At 37.7% G+C, this 27,030-nt stretch overlaps 1 protein-coding gene across 10 annotated transcripts in view; it reads left to right on the top strand.

Annotated features, from left to right (window-relative positions):
- Positions 1–27,030, top strand: part of LOC106082975 (sodium/calcium exchanger 1) — a 577,326-nt gene that overhangs the window by 255,864 nt on the left and 294,432 nt on the right. For 8 of the 10 annotated variants that reach the window (XM_059363418.1, XM_059363416.1, XM_059363414.1 and 5 more), the window contains one exon: positions 4,276–7,583. In XM_059363418.1, the coding sequence (XP_059219401.1) occupies positions 5,716–7,583 (1,868 nt within the window). In that variant the 5' untranslated portion in view covers positions 4,276–5,715. The remainder of the gene's footprint in view (positions 1–4,275; positions 7,584–27,030) is intronic. The other 2 variants (XM_059363419.1, XM_059363420.1) reach the window with 2 other exon arrangements.

A 27,030-nucleotide genomic window follows, 5' to 3' on the forward strand; every position in this document is an offset into this window, starting at 1 on the left:
ATAGCTTATGAGGAAGCAACCTTGGCCTTGTGGTCACCAATATGACCCCTTTAGACTTCCTCCATACATTGCATGCCTTGTAATTTTGCTTAAATTAAACATTTGCCTATCTGGAAGTTCATGAAATACTCGTACCGATAGAGACTGTGTGAATCACCATACAATACCAAAAACTTCGAGTATTCATTAGCTACCATACGTATGTACATATAAAGCAAGAAATGCACATAATACACTCAATGAGTGCGTTTATTTACCTAAAATACTGGCAAATAAACACAAAACGTAATATTACCTGAAATCGATGTAGTCGAAGGCGGCGGCAAAGATTATAGCATCGTTAGCATCATTTTCTTGCAATGCCAAAATTTATTGAATATTTATCGGGACATGATACCGACAAACATCACATGCTCAGCCAGGCAACACCTATACACAGCGAAATTAAACAATTGCCTCGATTTCAAATGTCTAAACAAAAAAAAAAAAAAAAAAAAATTAAAATCAAACAAGTAAGAGCTTGCTAAGTTCTGCCGGGCCGAATCTTATATACCCTCCACCATGGATCGCATTTGTCGAGTTCTATGCGCAGTATCTCTTTTCGGGCAAACAAAGAATATTGAATGAGAACTGTTATGCTATTGGAGCTATATCAAGTTATAGTCCGTTTCGGAACATAAATGAATGCTGAACATTGCAGAAGTCATACTTTCAGTTCATTCGGATGAGAATTGCGCCTTGTAGGGGCTCAAGAAGCAAAATCGGGAGATCGGTTTATATGGGAGCTGTATCAAGCTATTAATCGATTCATACCATATTAGACACGTATGTTGAAGGTAATGAGAAGCCGTTGTACAAAATTTCTTCCAAATCCGATGAGAATGAGGCTCAAGAAGCCAAGATCCCAGATCGGTTTATATGGCAGCTATATCATGTTATGCACCGATTTACACCATACTTAACACAGTTGTTGGAAATCAAACGAAGCACCTCATTCAAAATTTCTGCTCAAGAAGTCAATGTAAATGTAAATGCGGCTTTTATGGGCCCAAGACCTTAAATGGAGAGATCAGTCTATATGGCAGCTTTATCCAAATCTGAACCGATTTGTGCCGCATTGCGTAAAGATGTTGAGGGGTCTAACATAACTCAATGTACGAAATTTCAGCGACGTTGGATGATATATGCGCCTTTAACGGGCTTAAGGCCCTAAATCGGCTGATCGGTCTGTATGGCAGCTATATCCAAATCTGGACCGATCTGGGCCAAATTGCAGAATGTTGTCGAAGAACCTAACAAAACTCACTGTTCCAAATTTCGGCGTAATCGGACAATAAATGCGCCTTTTATGGGCCCAAGACCTTAAATGGAGAGATCGGTCTATATGGCAGCTATATCCAAATCTGGACCGATCTGGGCCAAATTGCAGAATGTTGTCGGAGAACCTAACACAACTCACTGTTCCAAATTTCGGCGTAATCGGATAGTAAATGCGGCTTTTATGGGCCCAAGATCTTAAAGGGTGAGATCGGTCTATATGGCAGCTATATCCAAATCTGGTCCGATCTATGCCATAATGCGCAAAAATGTTGAAGTGCCTAACGCAACTCACTGTCCCAAATGTTGGCGAAATCAGACAATAAATGCACCTTTTATGGGCCCAAGACCTTAAAGGGTGAGATCGGTCTATATGGCAGCTATATCCAAATCTTTTAATTTTAGCAAAATCGGATAATAAATGGGGCTTATCTGCGCTCCCCTTACCCTTATTTTCAGAAACGCCAAATCATAGAGATGAGTGGTGTGATTTAAGCGAAATTTTGTGCGCTCTCTTATAGTAACCTAAAATCAAAAATGTTATATCCAAATTTCGGATAGGGCGGCCCCCCGCCCTACCCCAAAAACTCACCAAATATGTTTATAGATCAATCACGACAATATGGGACTCAAATGAAAGGTATTTGAGAGTGGAATACGAATGTTATGTTCAAATATTGAGTCATGAGTTCGGGGCTCCGCTCCACCCCCAAAACACCCCTAAATCGCGCATATTTACCGACAATGGCGATATGGGGCTTAAATTAAAGGTATTTGGGTGTAGAGCAAACAGGACTTACTTACTGACCATGGCAATATGAGGCTCAAATAAAATGTATTTTAGAGTAGAGTACGAATTTGGTATTCAAATTTGGAACCAAGTGTTTGGGAGCGCATCTCCACCAAAACAACCCTCAAAGAGGACACATTTACCGACCTTAGCAATATGTGGCTCAAATGGAAGGTTTTTGAGAATAGAGAGCGAATCGGATATCAATATTCGATAAAAAGTGTCTATAAGGTCGCCCTTCCCCAATGCACCTCCCAAAGGGGACACATTTACCGACCTTAGCAATATGGGGCTCAAATAATAGGTATTTTAGAGTAAAATATGAATCTAATATATATTTTCAGTGCGATATCACCGCCTTCCCAACCCTCAAGCCGGACATGTTTGCCGACGGCGGAAATATGGGGCTTATAGATATTTGGGAGTAGAGTGCGAATCTGATATCAGCTTTCGGGACTAACTGTCTATGGCACTTCCCATCCCAAGAACAAGCCCCAAATAGGACCTATTTGTTCACCATGACAATTTGGGGCTCAAAGAGGAGCACTATGTTAATAGTTTTTAGGGCCCACCCGGGCATATTAGCTGGTGATTGTAATAAGGGCCTCCAATGAAAGTTAATTTGAGATTAGAAAACAAATTTGATTTCCTTTTTGGGGGCCAAGTGTACAGGGGACGCCTCCTTCCACATATTTCCCTTAACCCCAGGGCGTTATGGGGGTCAAAAAAACTATATTTGAGAGTAGAACACGATGTAAAGGGACAACCCAACTCCCCAAAAAACCCCTAAATCGTACATATTTACCGACCATGGCAATATGGGGCACAATTGCAAGGTACTGGGGACTAGGACACGAAATTTCTTGGGGTCTTGGTTAATTCCCCAAAACACCCCCCAAACAGGACTTATTTACTGGCCATGGCACCAAACCAAAGGAATTTGGTAGAAGAATACGAATCTGTTATCCAAATGTGGGACACCAAGTGTTTGGCGCCTTGCGTTGATCGCAGACGAAATCTCTACACTGATGATGAAGAATCTGGATCTGCCTGGAGTCAAGTACCTTACAACTGTCGTCAGCCTGTCTGAACACAACTATAGTACCCCATGTTTGGAAGATGGGCAGTGTGATCCCGCTACTGAAACTTGGAAAGGACTCGAGCAAGGGGAAGTCGTACAAACCCATCTGTCTTCTTTCATCAGTGGCCAAGATGCATGAGGGTCTACTCCTTCTGATCCTCCCGTTGGACAATTTCCATTCGTCGAGCATCAGCATGCATTTCGAAGGCTGCACAGGACTACAACTGCTTTACATCTCAAGTCCCTTGTCGGCAGCGCTTGCGGTGTGCGGACAAAGGAACCTTGGACTCTACACCTAATGTTTTTGGATATTGTGGCTAGACAAATTGCCGCGACCACTGATGTGAGGCTAAGGGAGCTTTCTATTTGGTCATGTGGCGGCTACGTACACTGTGTTATCATTGAAGATATCTGTATCCGTTCACAATTGGCAGACTAATTTGAACTAATTTTTTCAATCCCAGTGTGTGCAACTTTTAACTGCCCAACCAGACCCACTTAATCGCATGGCAGTATCTCCCCTCCTTAATAAATTCAAAGGAACGGTGTTGGTTTCATCGTACCTCTCGGATGAGGATGATTCCATCAAAACACTTAGGAAACCGGTCATTGCTCCTTTCTTGATGTCTGGAAAGCTACAATGTTTTAATTTCTCAAGATTTTCCAAATTTTGCGCTTACCTTCTAATGTACCACCGACTTGAGGTAAAACTATTTCTTCATTAAATGGTGTTAGCTTTTGCATTTTAATGTAACGGCTGCTTTTTTATAAAACAGATGATCTTTACAAAACATCTGTTCAAAGTTGCAAATTTCTGCCGGCAAAAAAGACCCAGTAGAAATTTGCAGGTTATCTTTTTCGAACTGTCAAAATTTTCTCTCTCTCGCGCTCTCTTCTGCTGGCAAATAAAGTACGCGAATGACTTCCAGCTAAATTTTTTGCAAATTTACACCAATTGCAGCGGAGTGGGCCCGGTTCGGCCAGTATGATATAAAATAAAATTAAAATTTTTATATAAGATTTGTTGTTTTTGTTTTTATTTAATTTAATGAAGTAATCATTAGAATTTTTTTTCTTTTTCTTTCAGGCCTATCCCCATCTGAATCACGTTCAAACTAAAAATGGCCAGATAGTATTTAACCACGAATGCAAATCTACTTTCAACGAGCAAACGCACCCGATATAACGCTACACATTAAGCAAAATTTTTCCAAAAAAAGAAAACAAAAAGAAAGTGCTAACGAATCCAAAACGAAATTGGCTAAACTTCAGAAAGAGGACATTGGATTAGCTGCAGCCGTTTTGAGAAATTAAGAAAAAAGAATCGAAGATAACCGCTAAGCAACGAAATCCCAGTCGTGCAAGAACACACCGAAGCCAAGCCAAGCTTTGTTCATTCATTTCTTGTCCCCCCAGCCAAGCCAAGCGGCAAAAGAGAGCAAATGTAGTAAATGTTGAGAATCTAAAGCTTCATAGTTTATAGAGCACGCCACACTTCTCTGTCTTCTCTTCCCACAATCACCTAACTACAGATAGAATAGCAAAGCTATACATACCAACGACAACAAACAAACACCAGAGAAAGAGAGCGAGAGAGAGAGAGACAAAAGCTGCACTCAACAAAAGCAAAACAAAGGCACCACCTTCCCATATCCTTCCAAAATAGAATTGAGACAAAAAATTAACTAAATCTAAATTTAAAAAAAAGGAAAAAAAACACACACACACTCACAAGCTTTAAGCACCCCTTTTTCGCACTAAAAGCACCAAACCAAATCGCTTTGAACGAAAACAAAAACCAAGACAGAAACTCCAGAAAAGAAAAAAAAAAATCAATCCAAGAAACGCTTCTTCCAAAATTAGTCATAAGCTTAAACATACAATAAAGCCAAAGCCTCAGACCACCACAAAACGATCACTTCTATCATAGAACTCATACACACACAAAGCAAAGCTTAGAGTAGACACCATACTGGCAACAACAAACAAATATCTAGAGAGACACCACAGCTTCACCAGACAACAACACCAAGCAAGCCCAGCCAAGCTAAGCGAACTCTTTAAGCTTCAGCCGTCCATAACCATAGAGCAACTGAGAGAGTGATTTATTCCCTCTCTCTGCAGATATCTCTTCAAAGTAAAGACGCCACAAACGCTTATTGTAAATATTTTTTGTCGATTGTTGTAGGAGCTATTGCGCTAACAGCTGTTTATTGTGCCAACTGCGCGCTAACACTGTGTGAGTGGAAGAACACCCCTGGCAACGCAGCAGACGTGGGCGAATAGAAGGCGTGTTCTTCAACAGCAACAACAACAGCCACAGCTGCTAACCACATCAGCGCTACACCACCAACACCCTCCACCTCCACCTTCACCATAGAAAGAGCAACAACCGCAATCATAATTTTAAATCACTAACGAGAGAGAGAGAGAGAGAGCAAGCGAGAGAGCCCTAAATTGGGGAGGAGAGAACAAAATTTCCTACAAACACTCTCACCCATTTTATTTGAACAATACAATAGATAAGATGGGTCGGTTTCTACCGAAACGATTAGCGTCGTCGTCGATACAGCTGCTCGCAGTAGCACTTTGTATGCTCTTGGCGTCTTGCACAATAACGCTCACACTAGCTGCCGATGATAATAACGATGAGAACAATGGGAACGATGAAACAATGTCCACAACTTTGAGAACCGTCACCGATGCCCTGATTGGCGGCCCTGATGATGACAACGATGGTCACAGTAATGCATCATCACCGGCGTCAGTTGAGACCACATCGGAGGCGGCGCTCGAAAATGTCTCAGTAGCGCTCGCGCAAGGCTCCGAAGGTCTCTGTACCGAAGGTCTAGTTGTCCCCATATGGATGCCCCAAACAAATCTCAGCACGGGAGATCGCGTGGCTCGTGGCTTGTGTTATTTCTTTGCCATGATATACCTGTTTATCGGCGTTTCGATTGTGTCCGATCGCTTTATGGGAGCAATTGAAGTAATCACGTCCAAGGAGAAGGAGGTGGTGATCAAGAAGAAGAATGGCGAAAAACAAATTGTCGTGGTGCGCGTCTGGAACGAGACGGTGGCCAATTTGACGCTTATGGCTTTGGGCTCGAGTGCCCCGGAAATTCTGCTCTCTGTCATTGAGATGTTTGCCAAGAACTTTGAGGCGGGCGATCTGGGTCCCGGCACCATTGTGGGTTCGGCCGCCTACAATCTCTTCGTGATTATAGCTTTGTGCGTTTTGGTTGTTCCCGATGGAGAGGTGCGTAAAATCAAGCATTTGCGTGTGTTCTTTGTCACGGCCACGTGGTCGGTATTCGCCTACATCTGGTTATATCTCATCCTGGCCCAAATCTCACCCGGTCGCGTCGAGGTGTGGGAGGGTCTGTTGACCTTCATGTTCTTCCCGGCTACCGTGTTGACCGCTTACATTGCGGATCGCCGCCTATTGATTTACAAATACCTGGACAAGAATTATCGCATGAACAAGCGTGGCGTTATTGTGAGCGCTGAGGGCGACGCAGCGCTAGAAATGAACCAGCAAGACAATGAGATCAAAGCTTTGGAGGACACGGAGGAGATGAAAGATTTCGAGGAGGCACGACGTGAATACATTTCGTTGCTTAAGGACCTGCGCAAAAAGTATCCACAAAGTGATCTGGAGCAATTAGAAATGATGGCACAGGAGCAAATGATCAATCGTGGTCCCAAGTCGCGGGCCTTCTATCGCATTCAGGCCACTCGCAAAATGATGGGCAGCGGCAATATCATGCGCAAAATTCAAGAGCGCGCCCAAAGCGATTTGAGCGAGGTCAAGGCCCAGCTGCAACGTGTCGATGTTGTGGCCGACGAAGAGGAGGCTCCCCTGCGCATTTTCTTTGAACCCGGCCACTATACGGTCATGGAGAGTTGTGGCGAATTCGAGGTGCGCGTCGTCAGACGCGGCGATCTCTCCGGCTACACCACTGTCGAATATCAGACAGAAGATGGTAGCGCCGAGGCAGGCAGCGATTATGTGGGCAAAAAGGGTGTACTCACCTTCCCGCCCGGCGTCGATGAGCAACGCTTCAAGATCGAGGTAATCGATGACGACGTCTTCGAACAGGACGAACATTTCTATGTGCGTCTCAGTAATCCATCAGAACCGGCCGTCCTGTCGGTACCGAAAGTGGCCACAGTCATGATATTGGATGACGATCATGCTGGCATCTTTGCAATTAGCCAAAAAGATCACGAATTGGTTGAATCGGTCGGTGCTTATGAACTCAAAGTGCAACGTTATTCGGGTGCGCGCGGCAAAGTAATCATCCCCTATTGGACAGAGGATGGTACGGCCAAGGGTGGCAAAGATTTTGAACCACAACAAGGCGAATTGGTGTTTGAAAACAATGAAACAGAGTAAGTATTAAAGCAGTTTCAATTATATTATATTCAATTTAAAATTTCTATATTTTATGGAAATTTTGTCAAAGTTTTATTTTTCAAGAAAATTTTGTCAAAATTTTATTTTTCAAGAAAATTTTGTCAAAATTTAATTTTTCAAAAAAATTTTGTCAAAATTTAATTTTTCAAAAAAATTTTGTCAAAATTTAATTTTATTAAATTTTCTTAAAATTTTTATTTGTAAAAAAAAATTTTGTCAACGTCTATAGAAATGAAATTTTGATATAAGTTTTAATAATAAAGAAATTTTGGGAACAAAGCAATTTTTGATAACGTTGAAGTTTCGACGACAGTAAGATACGATTTTGACAGAGTTATCGATAACAATAAAATTTCTACTAGAATTCGGATTTAAATATATTTTCAAAGAAATTTTATACAAGAGAAATGGGTCGAAATTTTCTGTAAAAAAATTGGTTTAAAATTTTGAGCATATTTTCGATAAGTATTAAATTTCGATAACTATTAAATTTTGACAAAATGGTCGATAACTATAATATATCGACACAGTATTCGTTGACTTTAAAATTTCAACAAGAATTTTTACCAATATTAATTTTTTGTCAAAACGAAATTTTTACAAAATTTTTGATAACAATGAAATGTTGGGCAAATTTTCGATAACAAAATCATTTATGATAACATTAAAGCTCCGACGACAGTAAGCTAATATTTCGACGGAAGTTTTGATTACAATAACATTTCGACTAGATTTCCGATTCCAATAAATTTTCGAAGAAATTTTTTACAAGTGAAATTGGTCATAATTTTCTGAAAAAAATTCGTTTAAAATTTTGGGAATATCTTCGATAACTATTAAATTTCGATAAATATAAATTTTTAATAGCTATAAAACATCGATATTTGTAAAATTTCGATGAACTTATCGATAACTATAATCATTCGATACAATTTTCGATAACTATAAAATTTAAAAATTTCAAAAACGTTTTTGATAACTATAAATATATGTCACGACTAGATTTCCGATTTCAAAATATTTTCGAAGTAATTTTTTACAAAATTTCGAAAACTATAAAATATCGATATCTAGAGAGTTTCGAAAAGTATAAAATATCGATGTCTATAAAATTTCGAAAACTATTAAATATCGATATTCGTAAAATTTCTATGAACTTATCGATAACTATAATCATTCGACACAATTTTCGATAACTATAAAATTTTAAAATTTCAAAAACGTTTTCGACAACTATAAATATTTGTCACAATATTCCAAAAAAATTATATTTCAACAGACTGTCGTTAAAAACTAAATATCGATAATTTTTCGAAAAAAAAAACAAAAATTTCGAAAAAATTTTCGATAACAATGAACAATTTCAAAGAAATTTTGAATATAAGAAAATCACAAAAGTTGCTTAAAAATAAATTTTCGAAAGCAATAAAATTTTAACGATATAAAATAAAAATTTTAATAAAAAAATTTGATAGCAATAAAATATCAACAAGATGTCAATTTAACAAATTGGACAAAACTTGCTATAAATCTTAAATTATGACGAAAAATTCCGATAACAATAAAATTTCGACGAAAATTTCCATTACAGAAATTTTCGAAAACAAGAAATTTTCGATAAAAATAAAATTTCGAAGAAATTTGCGATAACAAAAAAATTTGGATAAAATTTTCTTAGCCAAAAAATTTTATCATTTTTTTAAAGGAAAATTACGATTGGACAAAAGTAGCTATAAAACTAAAATATTGACGAAAAACCGATAGCAATAAAATTTCAACATGATTTCAATAAAAAAAAAACAATAAACAATAAAATTTCGGCGAAAATTACGATAACAGAAATTTTCGATAAAAATAAAACTTTGACGTAATTTGCGATAACAAAAAAATTTGGATAAAATTTTCTTAGCAACAAAATGTGTACCAAATTTTTTTTGAAAGAAAAATTACGAAAAATAGAATAAACAAAATAAAAATTGTATAAAAAATTAAATTGCGATGTCATTTTTATACCCTCCACCATAGGATGGGGGTATACTAATTTCGTCATTCGAAACCTCGAAATATGCTTCTAAGACCCCAAAAAGTATATATATTCTTGATCGTCATGACATTTTTAGCCATGTTCGTCCGTCTGTCCGTCCGTCCGTCTGACTGACGAAAGCACATTAACTTTCGAGAGAGTAAAGCTATGCGCTTGAAACTTTGCACAAATATTTCTTATAGGTGTTGGTCGGTTGGGATTGTAAATGGGCCATATCGGTCCATGTTTTGATATAGCTGCCGTATAAACCGATCTTGGATCTTGACTTCTTGAGCCTCTAGAGGACGCAATTCATCTTCGATTTTGCACGTAGTGTTTTGGTATCACTTCCAATAACTTTTCTAAGTATGGTTGAAATCGGTTTATACCTGATTGGATGCCATATTAACCGATCTTGGGTCTTGACTTCTTGAGCCACTGGACGGTGGAATTCTCATTCGATTTGGCTGAACTGTGTTAAGAATGGTGCAAATCGTTGCATAACCTGATATGCACTGAAAAATTTTTTGAAAACAATTAATTTTGACAAAATTTTCGATAACCATAAATTCCAAAGAAATGTTCTTTAACAAATTGGCGAAATAATACATTTCGATAAATTTTTTGATAACAATAAGATTTGAAAGAAATATAAGAACATAATCTTAATGAGTTTTTTTATAAAAAAAGATTTCGATTAAAAATAAAACATGGGGAAATTTTCTTAAAAATCAAATTTCAATAAAAATTAGATTTTTGTACGTTTGAAAGGTTTTTTTTTGGTCTTAGAATTGTTTTGGGATTCCAGTGTTGAATATTCCCCGGCTATAGACCATTTTGATTAATGATTCGTTTTCAAAGAATAGAACAGCAAACAAATTTTAAAAGTCAGACAAGAGGGTGATGTTAACAAAGTATTCGACTGGCAACTCGGATCACAATTTCTGGTCGGCCAAGAACCTTCATTAACGAACTTTGTCAAATATGTCATGGGGGTTTACTTACCCCCTAGCTAGACTAGGTTTTAGGTTTTGTTAGATTCTTTTTTTCTAAAAAGTATAAAAAATTTTATTTTTCAATAATTTTTTTTTTAAATGTGAAAATATTCAATATTTTGTTTTTATAGAAATTGATATTAAAATTTAATTTTAATTTAATTGTAAATTTTTTGTAGAAAAATTTGTTTACTTTTTTCAAGTGCACTTTAAGGAACATTTGATTTTCATAGAAAACTATGTAAAAATTGTATTTCGATAGAAAATCAGTTTCCTTTCCTTTTTTTTCATTTTCATAGGAATCATTCTTATACTCTCTTAAAAACAATGAAATATTATGCACACACTGTTTGCGATAATCCTAGAAATCCTTTTTAAGTGCCGCCACTTTAACTAAATGCCGAAACTTGTACATAATGGTCGCTTAACCGAGGCTTTATGGGATTCCAAGGGACTCATTTACTCTAAACTATTGAAAAAAAAAAATGACCACAACCGCCGCATACACGTGACATTGAACGGAAATGCCACAATAATTATGAAAGCAAAACGTGCTGGAATATGCCAACTCATATTCAAAGTGTATGAGTACTATGCATGTTATGTGGCATTAGAGAATAGGACCTTAAGGTGGGTCAGATTAAATGATACTGAGAGTTAAAGGATTTCTTTTTAGCATATATATGGCAGTGGAGGACTTAAAAAGGCTAAAAATAAATTATGGCAGAATCCCATTGCGGGAAATATATCTAAAAAGGTGGCAGAAGATTGTATCCTACTTCACATCCCCTACTTCACATCCTCTACTTCACATCCCCTACTTCACACCTCCTACTTTTCATCCCCTACTTCACATCACCTACTTCACATCACCTACTTTTCATCCCCTACTTCACATCTCCTACTTCACATCCCCTACTTCACATCCCCTACTTCACGTCCCCTCTTTCACATCCCCTACTTCACATCCCCTACTTCACGTCCCCTCTTTCACATCCCCTACTTCGCATCCCCTACTTCACATCCCCTTCTTCACATCCCCTACTTCACATTTCCTTCTTCACATCCCCTACTTCACATCCCGTACTTCACATCACTTACTTCACATCCCCTACTTCACATCAACTTCATCACATCTCCTACTTCACATCCTCTACTTCACATCCCCTACTTCACATCCCCTACTTCACATCAACTTCATCACATCTCCTACTTCACATCCTCTACTTCACATCCCCTACTTCACATCCCCTACTTTACATTCCCTATTTCACATCCCCTACTTCACATCCCCTACTTCACAACCCCTACTTCACATCCCCTACTTCACATCCCCTACTTCACATCTCCTACTTCACATCTCTTACTTTACATCCCCTACTTCACATCCTTTACTTCACAACCCCAGCTTCACATCCCCTAACTCCCATCACCAACCTCACATTACCTACTTCACTGCTCCTACTTCACATCCCCTACTTTACATCCCACCCTCTACTTCACATTCCTTACTTTTCATCTCTTACGTTGCATCTCCTTCTTCACATTCCATTATTTTACATCCTCTACTTCAAAACCCCTAATTCACGTTCCCTACTTCACATAACCTACTTCACATCCCCTTCTTCACACTCCCTACTTTACATCCCTTGCTTTCCATACACTACTTCATAACCCCTACTCTACATCTCCCCAATTCACATCTCCTACTTCACATATCCTACTTCAAATACCCTCCTTCACATACTCTACTTCACATATCCTATTTGACATCCCGTTCTCTTCATTCCCTACTTCACATCCACAAATTTATGTTCCATACTTTACATCTCCTACTTCCCACCCAGTAATTCACATCCCTAACTTATCATTTCTTACGTTTGATCTCCTTCTTTACATTCTCTACATCCCACCAATTACCTCACATCCCCTACTTCACATTCTTTACTTTACATCCCCAACATCTACGTCACATCGTCTACATCACATCCCTTTGAAGATCGCGATTTCTAAGACACGGTACCTATGTCACGGTTCTTACGCCACGGTTCCTAACATCCTATTCATATGTTACAGTTTCTACTTCACGGTACAACATAACGGTTCCTACATAACGGTCATACGTTACGGTTCCTACGTCATGGCTCTAACCCCTTAAATCAAGGTTTCTACTCCGAGTTCCTTGCGTCACGGTTTTTACGGCAAGGTTCCTGTGTTACTGTTTCCACTCGTGGTCCTACGCCACTGTTTATTCATCACGATTACCAAGTCACGGCTCCTACGACACGATCCCTACGTCACAGTTCATACTTCACCGCCTCAGGACATAGGGGTGATGTAGCATCATGATTGCTACGTCACGGTTCCTACGTCACGGTTCCTACGTCACGGTTCCTACGTCACGGTTTCTACGTTTCGTTTTCTACGTCACGGTTCCTACGTCACGGTTCCTACGTCACGGTTCCTACGTCACGGTTCCTACGTCACGGTTCCTACGTCACGGTTCCTACGTCACGGTTCCTACGTCACGGTTCCTACGTCACGGTTCCTACGTCACGGTTCCTACGTCACGGTTCCTACGTCACGGTTCCTACGTCACGGTTCCTACGTCACGGTTCCTACGTCACGGTTCCTACGTCACGGTTCCTACGTCACGGTTCCTACGTCACGGTTCCTACGTCACGGTTCCTACGTCACGGTTCCTACGTCACGGTTCCTACGTCACGGTTCCTACGTCACGGTTCCTACGTCACGGTTCCTACGTCACGGTTCCTACGTCACGGTTCCTACGTCACGGTTCCTACGTCACGGTTCCTACGTCACGGTTCCTACGTCACGGTTCCTACGTCACGGTTCCTACGTCACGGTTCCTACGTCACGGTTCCTACGTCACGGTTCCTACGTCACGGTTCCTACGTCACGGTTCCTACGTCACGGTTCCCACGTCACGGTTCCTACGTCACGGTTCCTACGTCACCGCTCCTACGTCACCGCTCCTACGTCAGGGTTCCTACGTCAGGGTTCCTACGTCACGGTTCCTGCGTCACGGTTCCTACGTCACGGTTCCTACGTCACGGTTCCTACGTCACGGTTCCTACGTCACGGCTCCTACGTCACGGTTGCCACGTCAAGGTTCCTACTTCAAGGTTCCTAAAACACGGTTGGTACGTAGTGGTTCCTGCGTCATGGTTTCTATGTCCCGGTTCCCAAGGTTCTCTTCATATATCGCAGTTTCTACTTTACAGTTACTACGTCACGGTTCCTGCGACGAGTTTCCTACGTCACAGTTCCTACCTTACGGATCCTACGTCAAGAGGCTAACCTCTCATTTACTATTACATGGTCCCTTTGTCATGGTTCCTTAGTTACGCTTCCTGCTTTAAGGTTCTTAAATCAACGTTCTTACGTCGTAGTTCCTATTTCATAGTTCATACCTAACAATGCATATCCCATGTCACAATCATGGCGTTAGGGTTCCTAATTCACCTTTCCTAAGTCATGGTTCCTACACTACATTTCCCAAGATACATGGCGTCTCATTTTATGAAACATTTGTTCTTTACATGCTAAACCATCATGACCCACCTTAATATTGAAATTGTCAATGTTTTCTAAGCTATTTGTTGCCTAGGGACTTTTTAAGTGAAGTACACACACACACACAAATAATCAAAACAAAAACAGAGACAACAATGACAGCGACAAAAAAACTATGGAAACTCATACCCACAATTAAACCCCCACAACATGGTAATGTCGATGGCGTAAAGCAGAAAAGAAGAATGAAAATTTTCCTTGGCCACTGAAGAGCGACGACATTGGCATTACCAATGTCAACGATTTTGCCAAACGAAACGGAGAATTATGTCATTTTGGTTTTTCCTTCATTTTCTGACCACTTTTTTGTTGTGGATTTCTTCAAATTGTCGTAGTCGTAGTCGTCGTCGTCGTTGTCGCCACAATGCTTGGCTAAGGGGTCTGGTGTGGGGTATTTAAATTTCCCCCCTTCTACATATAGCTTTCAACTTTCTTTCTCTCTTTTTCTGACTCTCTTGTAGCTCTGCCATGGGTTAAATGCTTTGGCATAGCGTGTCCTATAATCTTAATTACAAAAATTCATATTGTCTGTTAGCAGTTAAATGTTTCCAGGACAGTGGGAGTTTGTTTATGTATGTGTGTGTGTTTGTGTGTCTATTGACGCTTGCCTCCATATTTCTGCGTTTGTGGTTTAAGGCCATGGAAACTTAACAAAACTCGTTTTGAGAGAAGTTAAGGAAGGATAAACATTTCAAGGTTATTTAAACAGCCACTATGCCCATTGGAAGAGAGAAGACCTAAGACAGTCGGCCCCTGGAATGTTTTTAGAACTTGCCGCCCGGCATTTGACGGCGTCAGACCATAAAAACAATTTTCATTCGTTTTGCTTGGATGACCAAAGAATCACATCATCATCACGCTCAGCCCCCATTTACCATGTGGTGTGGAGAGGGCCTTGAATCACAGCGACTCACAGCTATGACTGGTGCGATGTGCTCTGTTAAGAGATCTTTGAAGATTTATATTCTGGGCGATGTGCTCTGAAAGCCAGAAAGCCTTTGAAAATCGTGTTAAGTGTTAATAGTCTTAATAACCTTTATGCAGACTTAAAACGAAACCTAATTAGTTGCCTTTTAAGAAACCTTCCCAAGCAGGCGAGAGAGGAGTTGTTGTGAAAAAAACGGAAAAGCAACAATGTTTCCACAGGAAACTTTTTCTTTTTCGGTGAATTTTAACTTTTCGGTGAAAATCAGTTTTATTATTTATTTAAACATTGCCCGTAGTTTCTTTTGTCTGTATCCCATATGGTAATATTTAGATCTTTGTGTCAGGGCCTACCTGTCTGTGCATATTTATGAGCAATGAAATTCTGACCCATTTGTCATGTTGAAAATGTTTTTCTATTCTCTAGTATGACCACAAATAATGTTTTATGATATTTTTATTATGACTCGATTTGTTTTTGAAATACCTAAAAAAATTTACATTGATGGTTTTTTTTTCTTCAAATTAACACCAGAAAAATGTGTTACATACCCATAAAAATGAAAATAAATCATTAAATAGTTTTAAGCGAATTGTTGTGGCCACATTTATGGTGTATATTTTTTCAATATAAGCAACGTGCAACTGTGGCGTGGTACTTGATACAAGTTGCAGCCTCCTCCTACCCCTTCAAAACAAAATACCAGAGTATAAACGAAACAAAATCATAGTGAAAAAAAAAACAAACATCAAAAATAATATACAAACAATTGAATGGAGACCACACGAAATGGCTGCAGAACAATCGCCCAGTCAATAGTCTAGATGATCAATTTCAAATATTGTTATGGGACCCCATGGTGTACAAAACATGGGGCTAATGTATTTGATTACTTAATAATTAAATGAATTTCCACGCAAATAAACGGTCATTGAAATGTATTGTATGTACAATTCAATTCAAGTTTGGGCGCATTGCCATTGGTAGCAGGAGACTCCCATGGATATGGCCTATTCGTTAGCATTATTCGAGCAACAGCCCGAAACAATCATTCATTCAATCACAATAGGCACAGGGGCAACAACGTAAATTGACAGAGAAAAACAGAAAAAAAAAATAAAAAAAAAAATAAAATGAAATGAAATAAAATAAAATAAAATAAAATAAAATAAAATAAAATAAAATAAAATAAAATAAAATAAAATAAAATAAAATAAAATAAAATAAAATAAAATAAAATAAAATAAAATAAAATAAAAAAATAAAATAAAATAAAATAAAATAAAATAAAATAAAATAAAATAAAATAAAATAAAATAAAATAAAATAAAATAAAATAAAATAAAATAAAATAAAATAAAATAAAATAAAACAAAATAAAATAAAATAAAATAATATAAAATAAAATAAAATAAAATAAAATAAAATAAAAATAAAATAAAATAAAATAAAATAAAATAAAATAAAACAAAATAAAATAAATTAAAATAAAATAAAATAAAATAAAATAAAATAAAATAAAATAAAATAAAATAAAATAAAATAAAATAAAATAAAACAAAATTACAATAAAATAAAATAAAATAAAATAAAAAAAAAAATAAAATAAAATAAAATAAAATAAAATTAAAATAAAATAAAATAAAATAAAATAAAATAAAATAAAATAAAATAAAATAAAATAAAATAAAATAAAATAAAATAAAATAAAATAAAATAAAATAAAATAAAATAAAATAAAATAAAATAAAATAAAATAAAATAAAATAAAATAAAATAAAATAAAATAAAATAAAATAAAATAAAATAAAATACAATAAAATAAAATAAAATAAAATAAAATAAAATAAAATAAAATAAAATAAAATAAAATAAAATAAAATAAAATAAAATAAAATAAAATAAAAATAAAAATAAAAATAAAATAAAATAAAATAAAATAAAATTAAAATAAAATAAAATAAAATAAAATAAAATAAAATAAAATAAAATAAAATAAAATAAGATAAAATAAAATAAAATACAAAAAAATAAAATAAAATAAAAAAAAAATTTGGGAACCCACCATCACGGATTCTGCTAAAAATTTATACAAAATATTGTAAACAGGCATAATGGCCTATGGTGCGGGAATCCTTGAGAAGCTTCAAAGCATATAAGTCACCCGGACCTGATGGAATATTTCCGACGTTACTACAGAAGGAGCTAGACTATCTGGCGCCTCATCTTTATAAAATAAAATAAAATAAAATAAAATAAAATAAAATAAAATAAAATAAAATAAAATAAAATAAATAAAATAAAATAAAATAAAATAAAATAAAATTAAAATAAAATAAAATAAAATAAAATAAAATAAAATAAAATAAAATAAAATAAAATAAAATAAAATAAAATAAAATAAAATAAAATAAAATAAAATAAAATAAAATAAAATAAAATAAAATAAAATAAAATAAAATAAAATAAAATAAAATAAAATAAAATAAAATAAAATAAAATAAAATAAAATAAAATAAAATAAAATAAAATAAAATAAAATAAAATAAAATCAAATACAAAAAAATAAAATAAAGTAAAAAAAAAATTTGGGAACCCACCATCACGGATTCTGCTAAAAATTTATACAAAATATTGTAAACAGGAATAATGGCCTATGGTGAGGGAATCCTTGAGAAGCTTCAAAGCATTTAAGTCACGCGGACCTGATGGAATATTTCCGACGTTACTACAGAAGGAGCTAGACTATCTGGCGCCTCATCTGGCCAATATTTCCACAGCGTGCCTAGGATTTGCATATACTCCGAAAGCCTGGCTGGAGGCAAGTGTGGTGTTTATAGCCAAACCCGGCAAGCCAAGTTAAGCGACACCAAAGGCCTACAGACCCATAAGCCTTACTTTTATTCGCATCCAAAATTTCAGTCAAATCCGACAAAAATTGCAGCTTGCAAGGACTCAACAAGCCAAATCGGAAGATCGGTTTACATGGGAGCTATATGAGGTTATAGATCGATTTGGACCGTATTTGACACAGTTGTTGGAAGTCGTAACAGAACACTACATGCTTAATTCGGACAAAAATTGCGGCTTGTAAGGGCTTTAGTAGACATGGGACATGGAAGTGAGAGCAGAGACAACGGAGGAAATGTTGAGGCTTTTGATGAAAACCCATTTTCCACAGGATATGACGGGACCCACAGAGACATCGGAATCTTGGAATGATGACGTTGATCGAAGGTTTATAATTACGGAATTTCCGGTGAGAGAGTCCTTGAGGAGCTTCAAACCATTTCATTTCAAGTCACCCCGACCTGATGGTATATTTCCGGCGTTACTACAGAAAGAGCTAGACTATCTGGTGCCTCATCTGGCCAATATTTCCACAGCGTACCAAGGACTTGCATATACTCCGAAAGCCTGGCAGGAGACAAGTGTGGTGTTTATACCCAAACTCAAGGCAAGCCAAGTTATGCGACATCAAAGGCGTAAAGACCCATAAGCCTTACGTCCTTTCGAATGGAAAATTTCAGTCAAATCCGACAAAAGTTGCGGCATAAGCCTTACGTCCTTTCTACTCAAGAACATGGAACATATTGTGGACACCATGATAAAGAGTAGGACATCCAGCAAACTGCTCAAATACAAACATTGTGCCCATTTCAAAGGAAGGTCGGTGGAGACTGCCCAGCACGAGGTTGTGCAAAAAATAGAAGAATCCTTCGATGCCAAAACGTAGACACTGGCGGTATTTGTTGGCATCGAGGGTCTGAGGACCGACACACTGATCCAATCCTTAGACAAGTACTGGGTGGTCCCGGTCCTTAGAGACTAGATAGACCATATGCTAAGGAACAGATAGATAAATTGTGTGTCCAATGTTATAAATATAAGGGCGAAGTGGCACAGGGCACGCCACAGGGGGGCAATTTATCGCCACTCCCATGGGTGACCACCATAAATGACCTATTACGGATGCTGTCTGAGGAGGGATTTGAACCCGTCTGCTACGATGGTATAATACTTGTAAGGGTTAAGGATGCGAACGAGCTTTGGAGAAGGGCCGAAAGGGTCTTGCATATGGCATATGACTGGGCCAGACCCAGAGATCTCAATGCCAACCCAGAGAATACTGAGATATGACTGTTCACGAGGAAGACGAAGGTGGGCCAATTTACCGCACCACGTTTCCTCAATAAGACAATTTCGATATCTGACAAGGTCAAATACATAGGTGTGATCTTGGACAGGAAACTGAATAGGAAGTGTCACATTCAGGAGCGTGCTAAGATGGCTCACAGATGTTGGGCACTATGTAGACGGGCCGTAGGCTCGAAATGGGGCCTGAATCCGCGGATAGTCCATTGGATCTACAGGAGCGTGATTAGGCCAATACTTAGTTTGGTGGACTGCTATGGAGAAAAAGTGCAACGCGAGGACCATACAACAGGTTCCGAAAACGAGTTGTCTTGGAATAGGCAGAGCCATGAGGACCACGCTCACTAGGGCACAAGAGACTATTCTAGATATCCAACCCATTGACATACAGATTTAGTGTGAGGCAGCCATTGCGGCTATGAGACTTAAGGCGATGGGAGAATTGATTGAGGATGAGAGCAGCTCATACCATAGCGGCATAATCGAGGCGACGAAAGGAGGGAGGGAAGGGAAAAGATATCCTATCGTATACCTAAGAAAAAACAGCAGTTTTTGTCTCTTGAAAATGGGAAAGCAGACTTTACTGCAGTTTCAGCAAACATAGGCCTGCTGTATGAGCAAACTTTTTTTTACTGCTATTTCAACAAACAAAGTCTTCTGTTTTGGATACACAAGTTGGCTGAAAAAAAATTGCCTGCTACTTTTTATGGTTGCCTGTTACTTGTTTTGATTACTTTAACCATTTTAATACCCACTGGGATATACTAATATAGTCATTCCGTTTGTAACACCTCGAAATATTGATCTGGGACCCAATAAAGTTTATATATTCTTGATCGTCTCGACATTCTGAGTCGAACTAGCCATCTCCATCCGTCTGTTGAAATCACGTTAGCGGTCGAACGCGTAAAGCTAGCCGCTTGAAATTTTGCATAGATACCTTATATTGATGTAAATCTTTAGGGATTGCAAATGGACCATATCGGTTCAGATTTGGATATATGTTCCATACAAACCGATCTCCCGATTTGACTTCTTGAGCCCCTGGTAGCCGCAATTTTTGTTCGATTTGGTTGAAATTTTGCACGTAGTGTTTTGTTATGACTTCCAATAACTGTGCTGAGTAACGTCCAAATCTGGCAAGAACCTGATATAGCTGCCACATAAACCGATCTACCGATTTGACTTCTTGAGCCAACGTGAGTCGCAATTTTTGTTCGGTCAAGAACCTGATATAGCTCCCGTATAACCCGATCTCCCGATTTGATTTCTTGAGCGCTTACAATCCGAAAATGTTGTCCAATTTTGGGGAATTTTTTGCATGATGTGTTCTGATATGACTTTCAACAACTGTGCAAAGTACAGTCCAAATCGGTTTATAACCTAATATAGCTCCCATATAAACCGATCTCCCGATTTAATTTCTTTAGCCCCTGGAAGCCGCAATTTTTTTTCTGATTTGGCTGAAATTTTGCACATGGTGTCCTGTTGTGACTTCCAATAACTGTGCCAAGTACGGTCCAAATCGGTCTATAACCTGATATAGCTCCCATATAAACCGATCTCCCAATTTGATTTCTTGAGCCACTGGAAGCCCCAATTTTTATCCAATTTGGCTGAACTTTTGCATGCGATGCTCTGTTATGACTACCAACAACTGTGCCAAGTACGGTCCAAATCGGTATATAACCTGATATAGCTCCCATATAAACCGATCGTCCGATTTGACTTCTTGAGCCACTGGAAGCCTTAATGTTCATACGATTTGGTTGAAATTTTGCATGCGGTGTTCTGTTAGGTCTTCCAAAAACTGTGTGAAGTTTGGTCCAAATCGGTCGATAACCTGATATAGCTGCCATATTTCTATCGATTTCCCGATTCGACTTCATGAGCCCCTGGAAGCCGCAATTTTTGTCCGATTTGGCTGAAATTTTGCACTTTGTGTTCTATTTTGACTTGCATCAACTGTGCCAAGTAGGGCTTAAATCTATGTATAACCTGATATAGCTCCCATATAAACCGATCTCTCGATTTGACTTCTTGAGACCCTAGAAGCCGCAATTTTCATCCGATTTGGCTGAAATTTTGTACCTGGTGTTTTGTTATGAATTTCAGCAACTGTGCCAAGTGGAGGCCACCGTAGCGCAGAGGTTAGCACGTCCGCCTATGACGCTGTACGCCTGGGTTCGAATCCTGGCGAGACTATCAGAAAAAAATATCAGCGGTGGTTTTCCCCTCCTAATGCTGGCAACATTTGTGAGGTACTATGCCATGTAAAACTTCTCTCCATAGAGGTGTCGCACTGCGGCACGCCGTTCGGACTCGGCTATAAAAAGGAGGCCCCTTATCATTCAGCTTAAACTTGAATCGGACTGCACTCATTGATATGTGAGAAGTTTGCCCCTGTTCCTTAGTGGAATGTTCATGGGTAAAATTTGCATTTTTTTTTACCAAGTACAGTTCAAACCGATCAAGAACATGAGATAGCCCCCATAAAAATCTTCCGATTCCGATTTTCCGATTTGAGTTTTTGAGCCCTTACAAGCTGCGATTTTTATCCGATATAGCTGAAATTTCGCATATAGTGTTATTTTAGGACTCTCAACAATTGCGCCAAGTAGGGTCCAATTCGGTCTATAACTAGTTGAAGCTCCCATATTTAAGCAGCATGCATGGTGGTGGATTCCCCAAGATTCGGCCCGGCCGAACTTTGCACGCTTTTACTGGTTTCTTTAAACATTCCCTTCATAATTTAGCAGCAGTCATTTTCAGCCACCAACAGACTTTTCAGCAGTAAACCTGCTGCTCTGAAAGTGCAGTACTACTGCTGTAGTAGCATATCTTCAGCAGACAGAGTTTGCTATTTTCAGCAAACTTTTTGTCAATGAGTGTACATTTCGTCTGCCTTGTTGTTTTCTGTATATTTTTCGTTTCCGTTTTTTTTTCATTTCGTTTTTTTTTTTTGTGGTATTTTGGCCATGTTCAACACTTTGGAAACCATAAAAAATTTCTATTCTGAATGTCATGGAAATACAGCACTCGATTTGTGCCTCGATACTCATGCATGCTTGTTTGCTTGGCACTTGTCCTTTCATTTCCACTCTGCCAGCCCCAAAAATGTACCCCACCCAACCGCAAACCATACGAATCAATATGTTCGACATCGACCACGTTGAAAATGGAAAATTGTTTTGGTTAGCGTGTGTGATAAGGAAATACATGCATGCATCCATTGATGGATTACACTATGCATAGACAAGTAAAATTTTCTATTCTGCAATATATGAGGGTAAATTGGCAAAAAACTATATGAGCTGCTCGGACGCATGTTTTCCAAATTTTAATTTGCAAAATGGTAGATGTCAAAATATTTAAAGAATATTTTGTCAAAATTAGAAATACATTTATAAGGTAACTCATGACATGCTAAGTCAGTACATTTTTTGCATTGACTTGCAATAAGGCATTAAGTTGAGAAAGTGCCCCAATTGATGTAAGCCATGAGGTGTGAATGCAAATCCTTTAAACCTTTGACTTGCCATGTTAGGGGGTAAGTACATGCATTCAAAAATACGGTAAGAGTTCAACATAGCCTAGACATAGTCGATGTGATATAGAAAAAAAGGAAAACAATTTACATTGCATGGTGTCTGTGAGTGTTGCATACTTCGTGAATATTTTTCAAGGTGTCCGTCTGTCTGCGCACGATGAGGGCCATGTAATAAAATCAATAGTCTTAGCAGAAAGCTAAACAAAACCCCCATGCAACATTCAAGGCAATAGAATGGGAGAATTGAATATTAGGTGAGAGAGGGGGAGAGAGAGAGAGAGGAAGAACCCTCTGCTAACACACATTACCTAAGACGTCGCAGAGTTGGGGTCAATTGGAATGCAATAACCGGATAATGGTTAAACAAACTAACTGACAAATTGTTGACATGCATTAAATGCACGCACCACAAACATCATGCAACAATGGAACACTACCGTGAAGAGAAGAGAAAAAGAAACATGGTTTGCACATTCGCATATCTGAGGCAATTAGTCGGGAAAAATAAACATTTTCACCACAAAAAACAGACCCTTGATATATGCACACATTACAATTACAACGGCTATTTAGACAGCTGTCAAGAATGATTTTGTGAATGAAATTTTCCTAGACCTAGGCCCAACAGAAACTACACTTTTCTTACTAAGAACGTCAAAATTTTGACAAAAATTTTTTTCGAAAATAATATTAGGGCACAATTTTTATAAAAATAACATAATAATTAGATTTTATATATAACACGTAAAAGCGTGCTAGATGCGGCCGGGACGAATTTTGGTAACCCACCACCATGGATTCTGCTAAAAATTTATTCAAACTTAATTTAGTTGAAGGGCATAATTTCATTCTACTTACCAAACTTTTGTCAAACCAGCATAAATTAAAGCTTCTAGGAACCGAACAAGGATAATCGAGAGAACGGTTTATATGGGAGCTATACCAGGTTATAGACTGACTTGGACCGTACTTGGCATAGTTGTTGGAAATCATAACAGAACACTATGTGCGAAATTGTAGCCAAATCGAACGAAAATTGCGGCTTCCAGGGGCTAAAGATGTCAAATTGGGAGATCGGTTCATATGGTAGCTATATCAGGATATAAACCGATTTGGTCCGTACTTTACACAGTCGTTGAAAGTCATAACAGAACACTATGTGCAAAATTTCAGCCAAATCGGGCAAAAATTGTGGCTTCCAGGGACTCAAGAAGTTAAATCGGAAGATCGGTTTATATGGGAGCTATATCAGGATATAGACCGATTTGGACCGTACTTGACACAGTTGTTTAAAACCATAACAGAACACTTTGTGCAAATTTTTAACCAAATCGGACAAAAATTGCGGCTTCCATTGGCTCAAGAAGCCAAATCGGGAGATAGGTTTATATGGGAGCTACATCAGGTTATAGGCCAATTTGAACCGTACTTGTCACAGTTGTTGAAAGTCATAACAGAACACTATGTGCAAAATTTCAGCCAAATTGGGGCCTGTAAGGACTCAAGACGGGAGATCGGTTATATGGGAGCTACATCAGGTTGTAGGCCAATTTGAACCGTACTTGGCACAGTGTGAACAGATATGTATGAGAGCTTTAACCAGATCTGAACTGATATGGGCCATCATCAACGACTTAACAATCAACATTAAGTTTCTGTGTAAAATTTCAAGCGGCTAGCTTTATGTGTTCGACCGCTATGGGGATTATGATTATGACTGATAGACGGACGGACAGACATGGCTAGATCGACTTAGAATGTTGACACGATATATATAATATAATATGTAGAAGCAGCTTTTATATAAATCACATTGAAGATAATTATATTTTTGATATTATACGTAATGCACTTTAATTTTATTTGAACTTAGATTTTTGCTTGAGTGTAACCAATTTCTCTTTAACGTTAAATATTAAAACACTCTTTTGAGTTTTGATTTATACCATTGATATTTTTACCATTTGTAACATTAACTTATACCATTGATTTATATACCATGGATTTATTCTCTCATTTGCAATTTTACACTCGAATCATTATCACTCACCTAATAGCATTTGTCTCTTTCTTTATTATACGTTTTGTCATATGATCTATAGTGAGTACTCTCACTCTCGTTTGTATAACATGTTTTCTTTTGTTTTGAGTGTATAACAGATTAAGTTTGTCAAACACTTGTAGGCTTAGTCTTAAACTTTGTTAAAAATAAAATCATTCTTCTAATAGCATTCAACGAGGACAGTTGTCTCATTATTTAAAGCGGAAGAAACTCATAGGAGGACAAGTTAGGACTTTTAAGTCTGACTTGGCCCGTAAAATAAATATAAAATTAAACTGAACATTATCCAGCTAGGACGTTTCGTCTGGTTAGGATTTGTTCATAAAATTCATAATTTAATGAAATATAAAACCACTAGGGTTGGACCCTTAATCTTGCCCTCAAAACTGCTAGGGTTGGACCCTTCATCCTGCCCTTAATATATCCTAGGGTTGGACCCTTCATCCATTCCCTACAAATATATATATATATACCTTATGGAATCTTAGATCAATATTTCGAGGTGTTACAAATGGAGTGACTAGATTTGTATACCCCCATCCTAATAATGGTGGATATAAAAATGAATTTGATTTTGTTTGTTTGTATGTTCCGTATAGACTCAAAAACGGCTGAACCGATTTTTTTCACTGATGGTGCAGGTACAGGATCATAACTGTGGTCAAAATAGGGTACTAAGTTTTTTGATATCTGAAGGGGGAGCGGACCCTCCCCCTTATCCTAATTTTCAGAGACGCCAGATCTAGGCGATGGGTAGTGCTATTTAAGCGAAATTTTGTGCTTTCTCTTTTGACAACCTAGAAATAAAAATTTGGCATCCAAATTTTGGATGGGGTACCTAGGGGGACGCCCCACCCACAAAACCTACCAAATATATATATAGACCAATGACGACAATATGGAACTCAAATGAAAGGTATTTGGGATAAGAAAACGTATTTGATATCCAATTGTGGGACCAAGTGTTAGGGGGACCACCCCAACCCCCAAACACTCCTAAATCGCTCATATTTATCGACCATGACAATATGGGGCTCAAATGAAAGGTATTTGCGAGTAGAATACAAATCTGATATCCAAATGTGCGATAAGGTTTCTGGGGGTCCATCCCTTCCCCAAAACACTCCCAAAAAGGACTTATTTACTGACCATGGCAATATGAGGTTCATATATTTGAGTGTAGAATAGGAATCTGATATCTTAATGTGGCATAAAATTTTTGTGGGGCCGCCCCTTCCCAAAAACACCGCCCAAACATGAAAAATTTACGACCATAGCAATATGGGGCTCATTTGATAGGTCTTTGAGGGTAAAGCATGCATTTTAAAAACCCATATATAAAGCGTTGAAAACACCCAACCAAAATGTTGGCTTCCAAGAACTCCTTAATCTAAGACTTCCTAAAATTTCCATAATTATTTTCATTTTGAACTATGTTTTCCTATAAAGTTTCATGGGAATTGAAAAGAAATTGTTATTTGCTTTAAACACATCCTATTTTTCATGCCTTTGTTTTTACTCCCTCTCCCAACTGTTCAATGTTTGGTAAATTTCAATATCCTTTATGCGGGATTTCCTTAGAAACCGACAATGAAAAAAGAAACCATCATTATTAACAAAACGGGGTGTTTATTTTCAGTAAACATTGGAATGCCTTAAGGGATACGCATGTTTTCTTTTCAACATTCCTTTGTTGCTGTAGTTTGTTGTAACAACAGGGTTGTGTGCCTTTATCCCTCGTTGAGTCTTTTCATTTTTTTTACATGCCACCATTGTTGTGTGGGGTTTACTTTACAGTTTTGTTGCTTTCTCGCATAAGCATTGAAATCCTTCAATTAGGATTCAAATTATGTACGAAAATTGGGGACTTTTTGTGCTCACACGAATTTTTCTAAACTTAAATAACTGTGTCAATATGGTCCCTACCATTGATTTTTGTATCATAGTATGTAAATAAAACACGAGGAAGAGCGTGCTAAGTTCGGCCGGGCCGAATCTTGTATACCCTCCACCAAGGATTGCATTTGTCGAGTTCTTTGCGCGGTATCTCTTTGGAGCGTTATCAAGTTAAAGTCCGAATCGGACCATAAATGAATTGAATGTTGAAGACCGTTA

Source organism: Stomoxys calcitrans, chromosome 2 (assembly GCF_963082655.1).
Source record: "Stomoxys calcitrans chromosome 2, idStoCalc2.1, whole genome shotgun sequence".
In the NCBI taxonomy this organism is placed as follows: Eukaryota; Metazoa; Arthropoda; class Insecta; order Diptera; family Muscidae; genus Stomoxys; species Stomoxys calcitrans.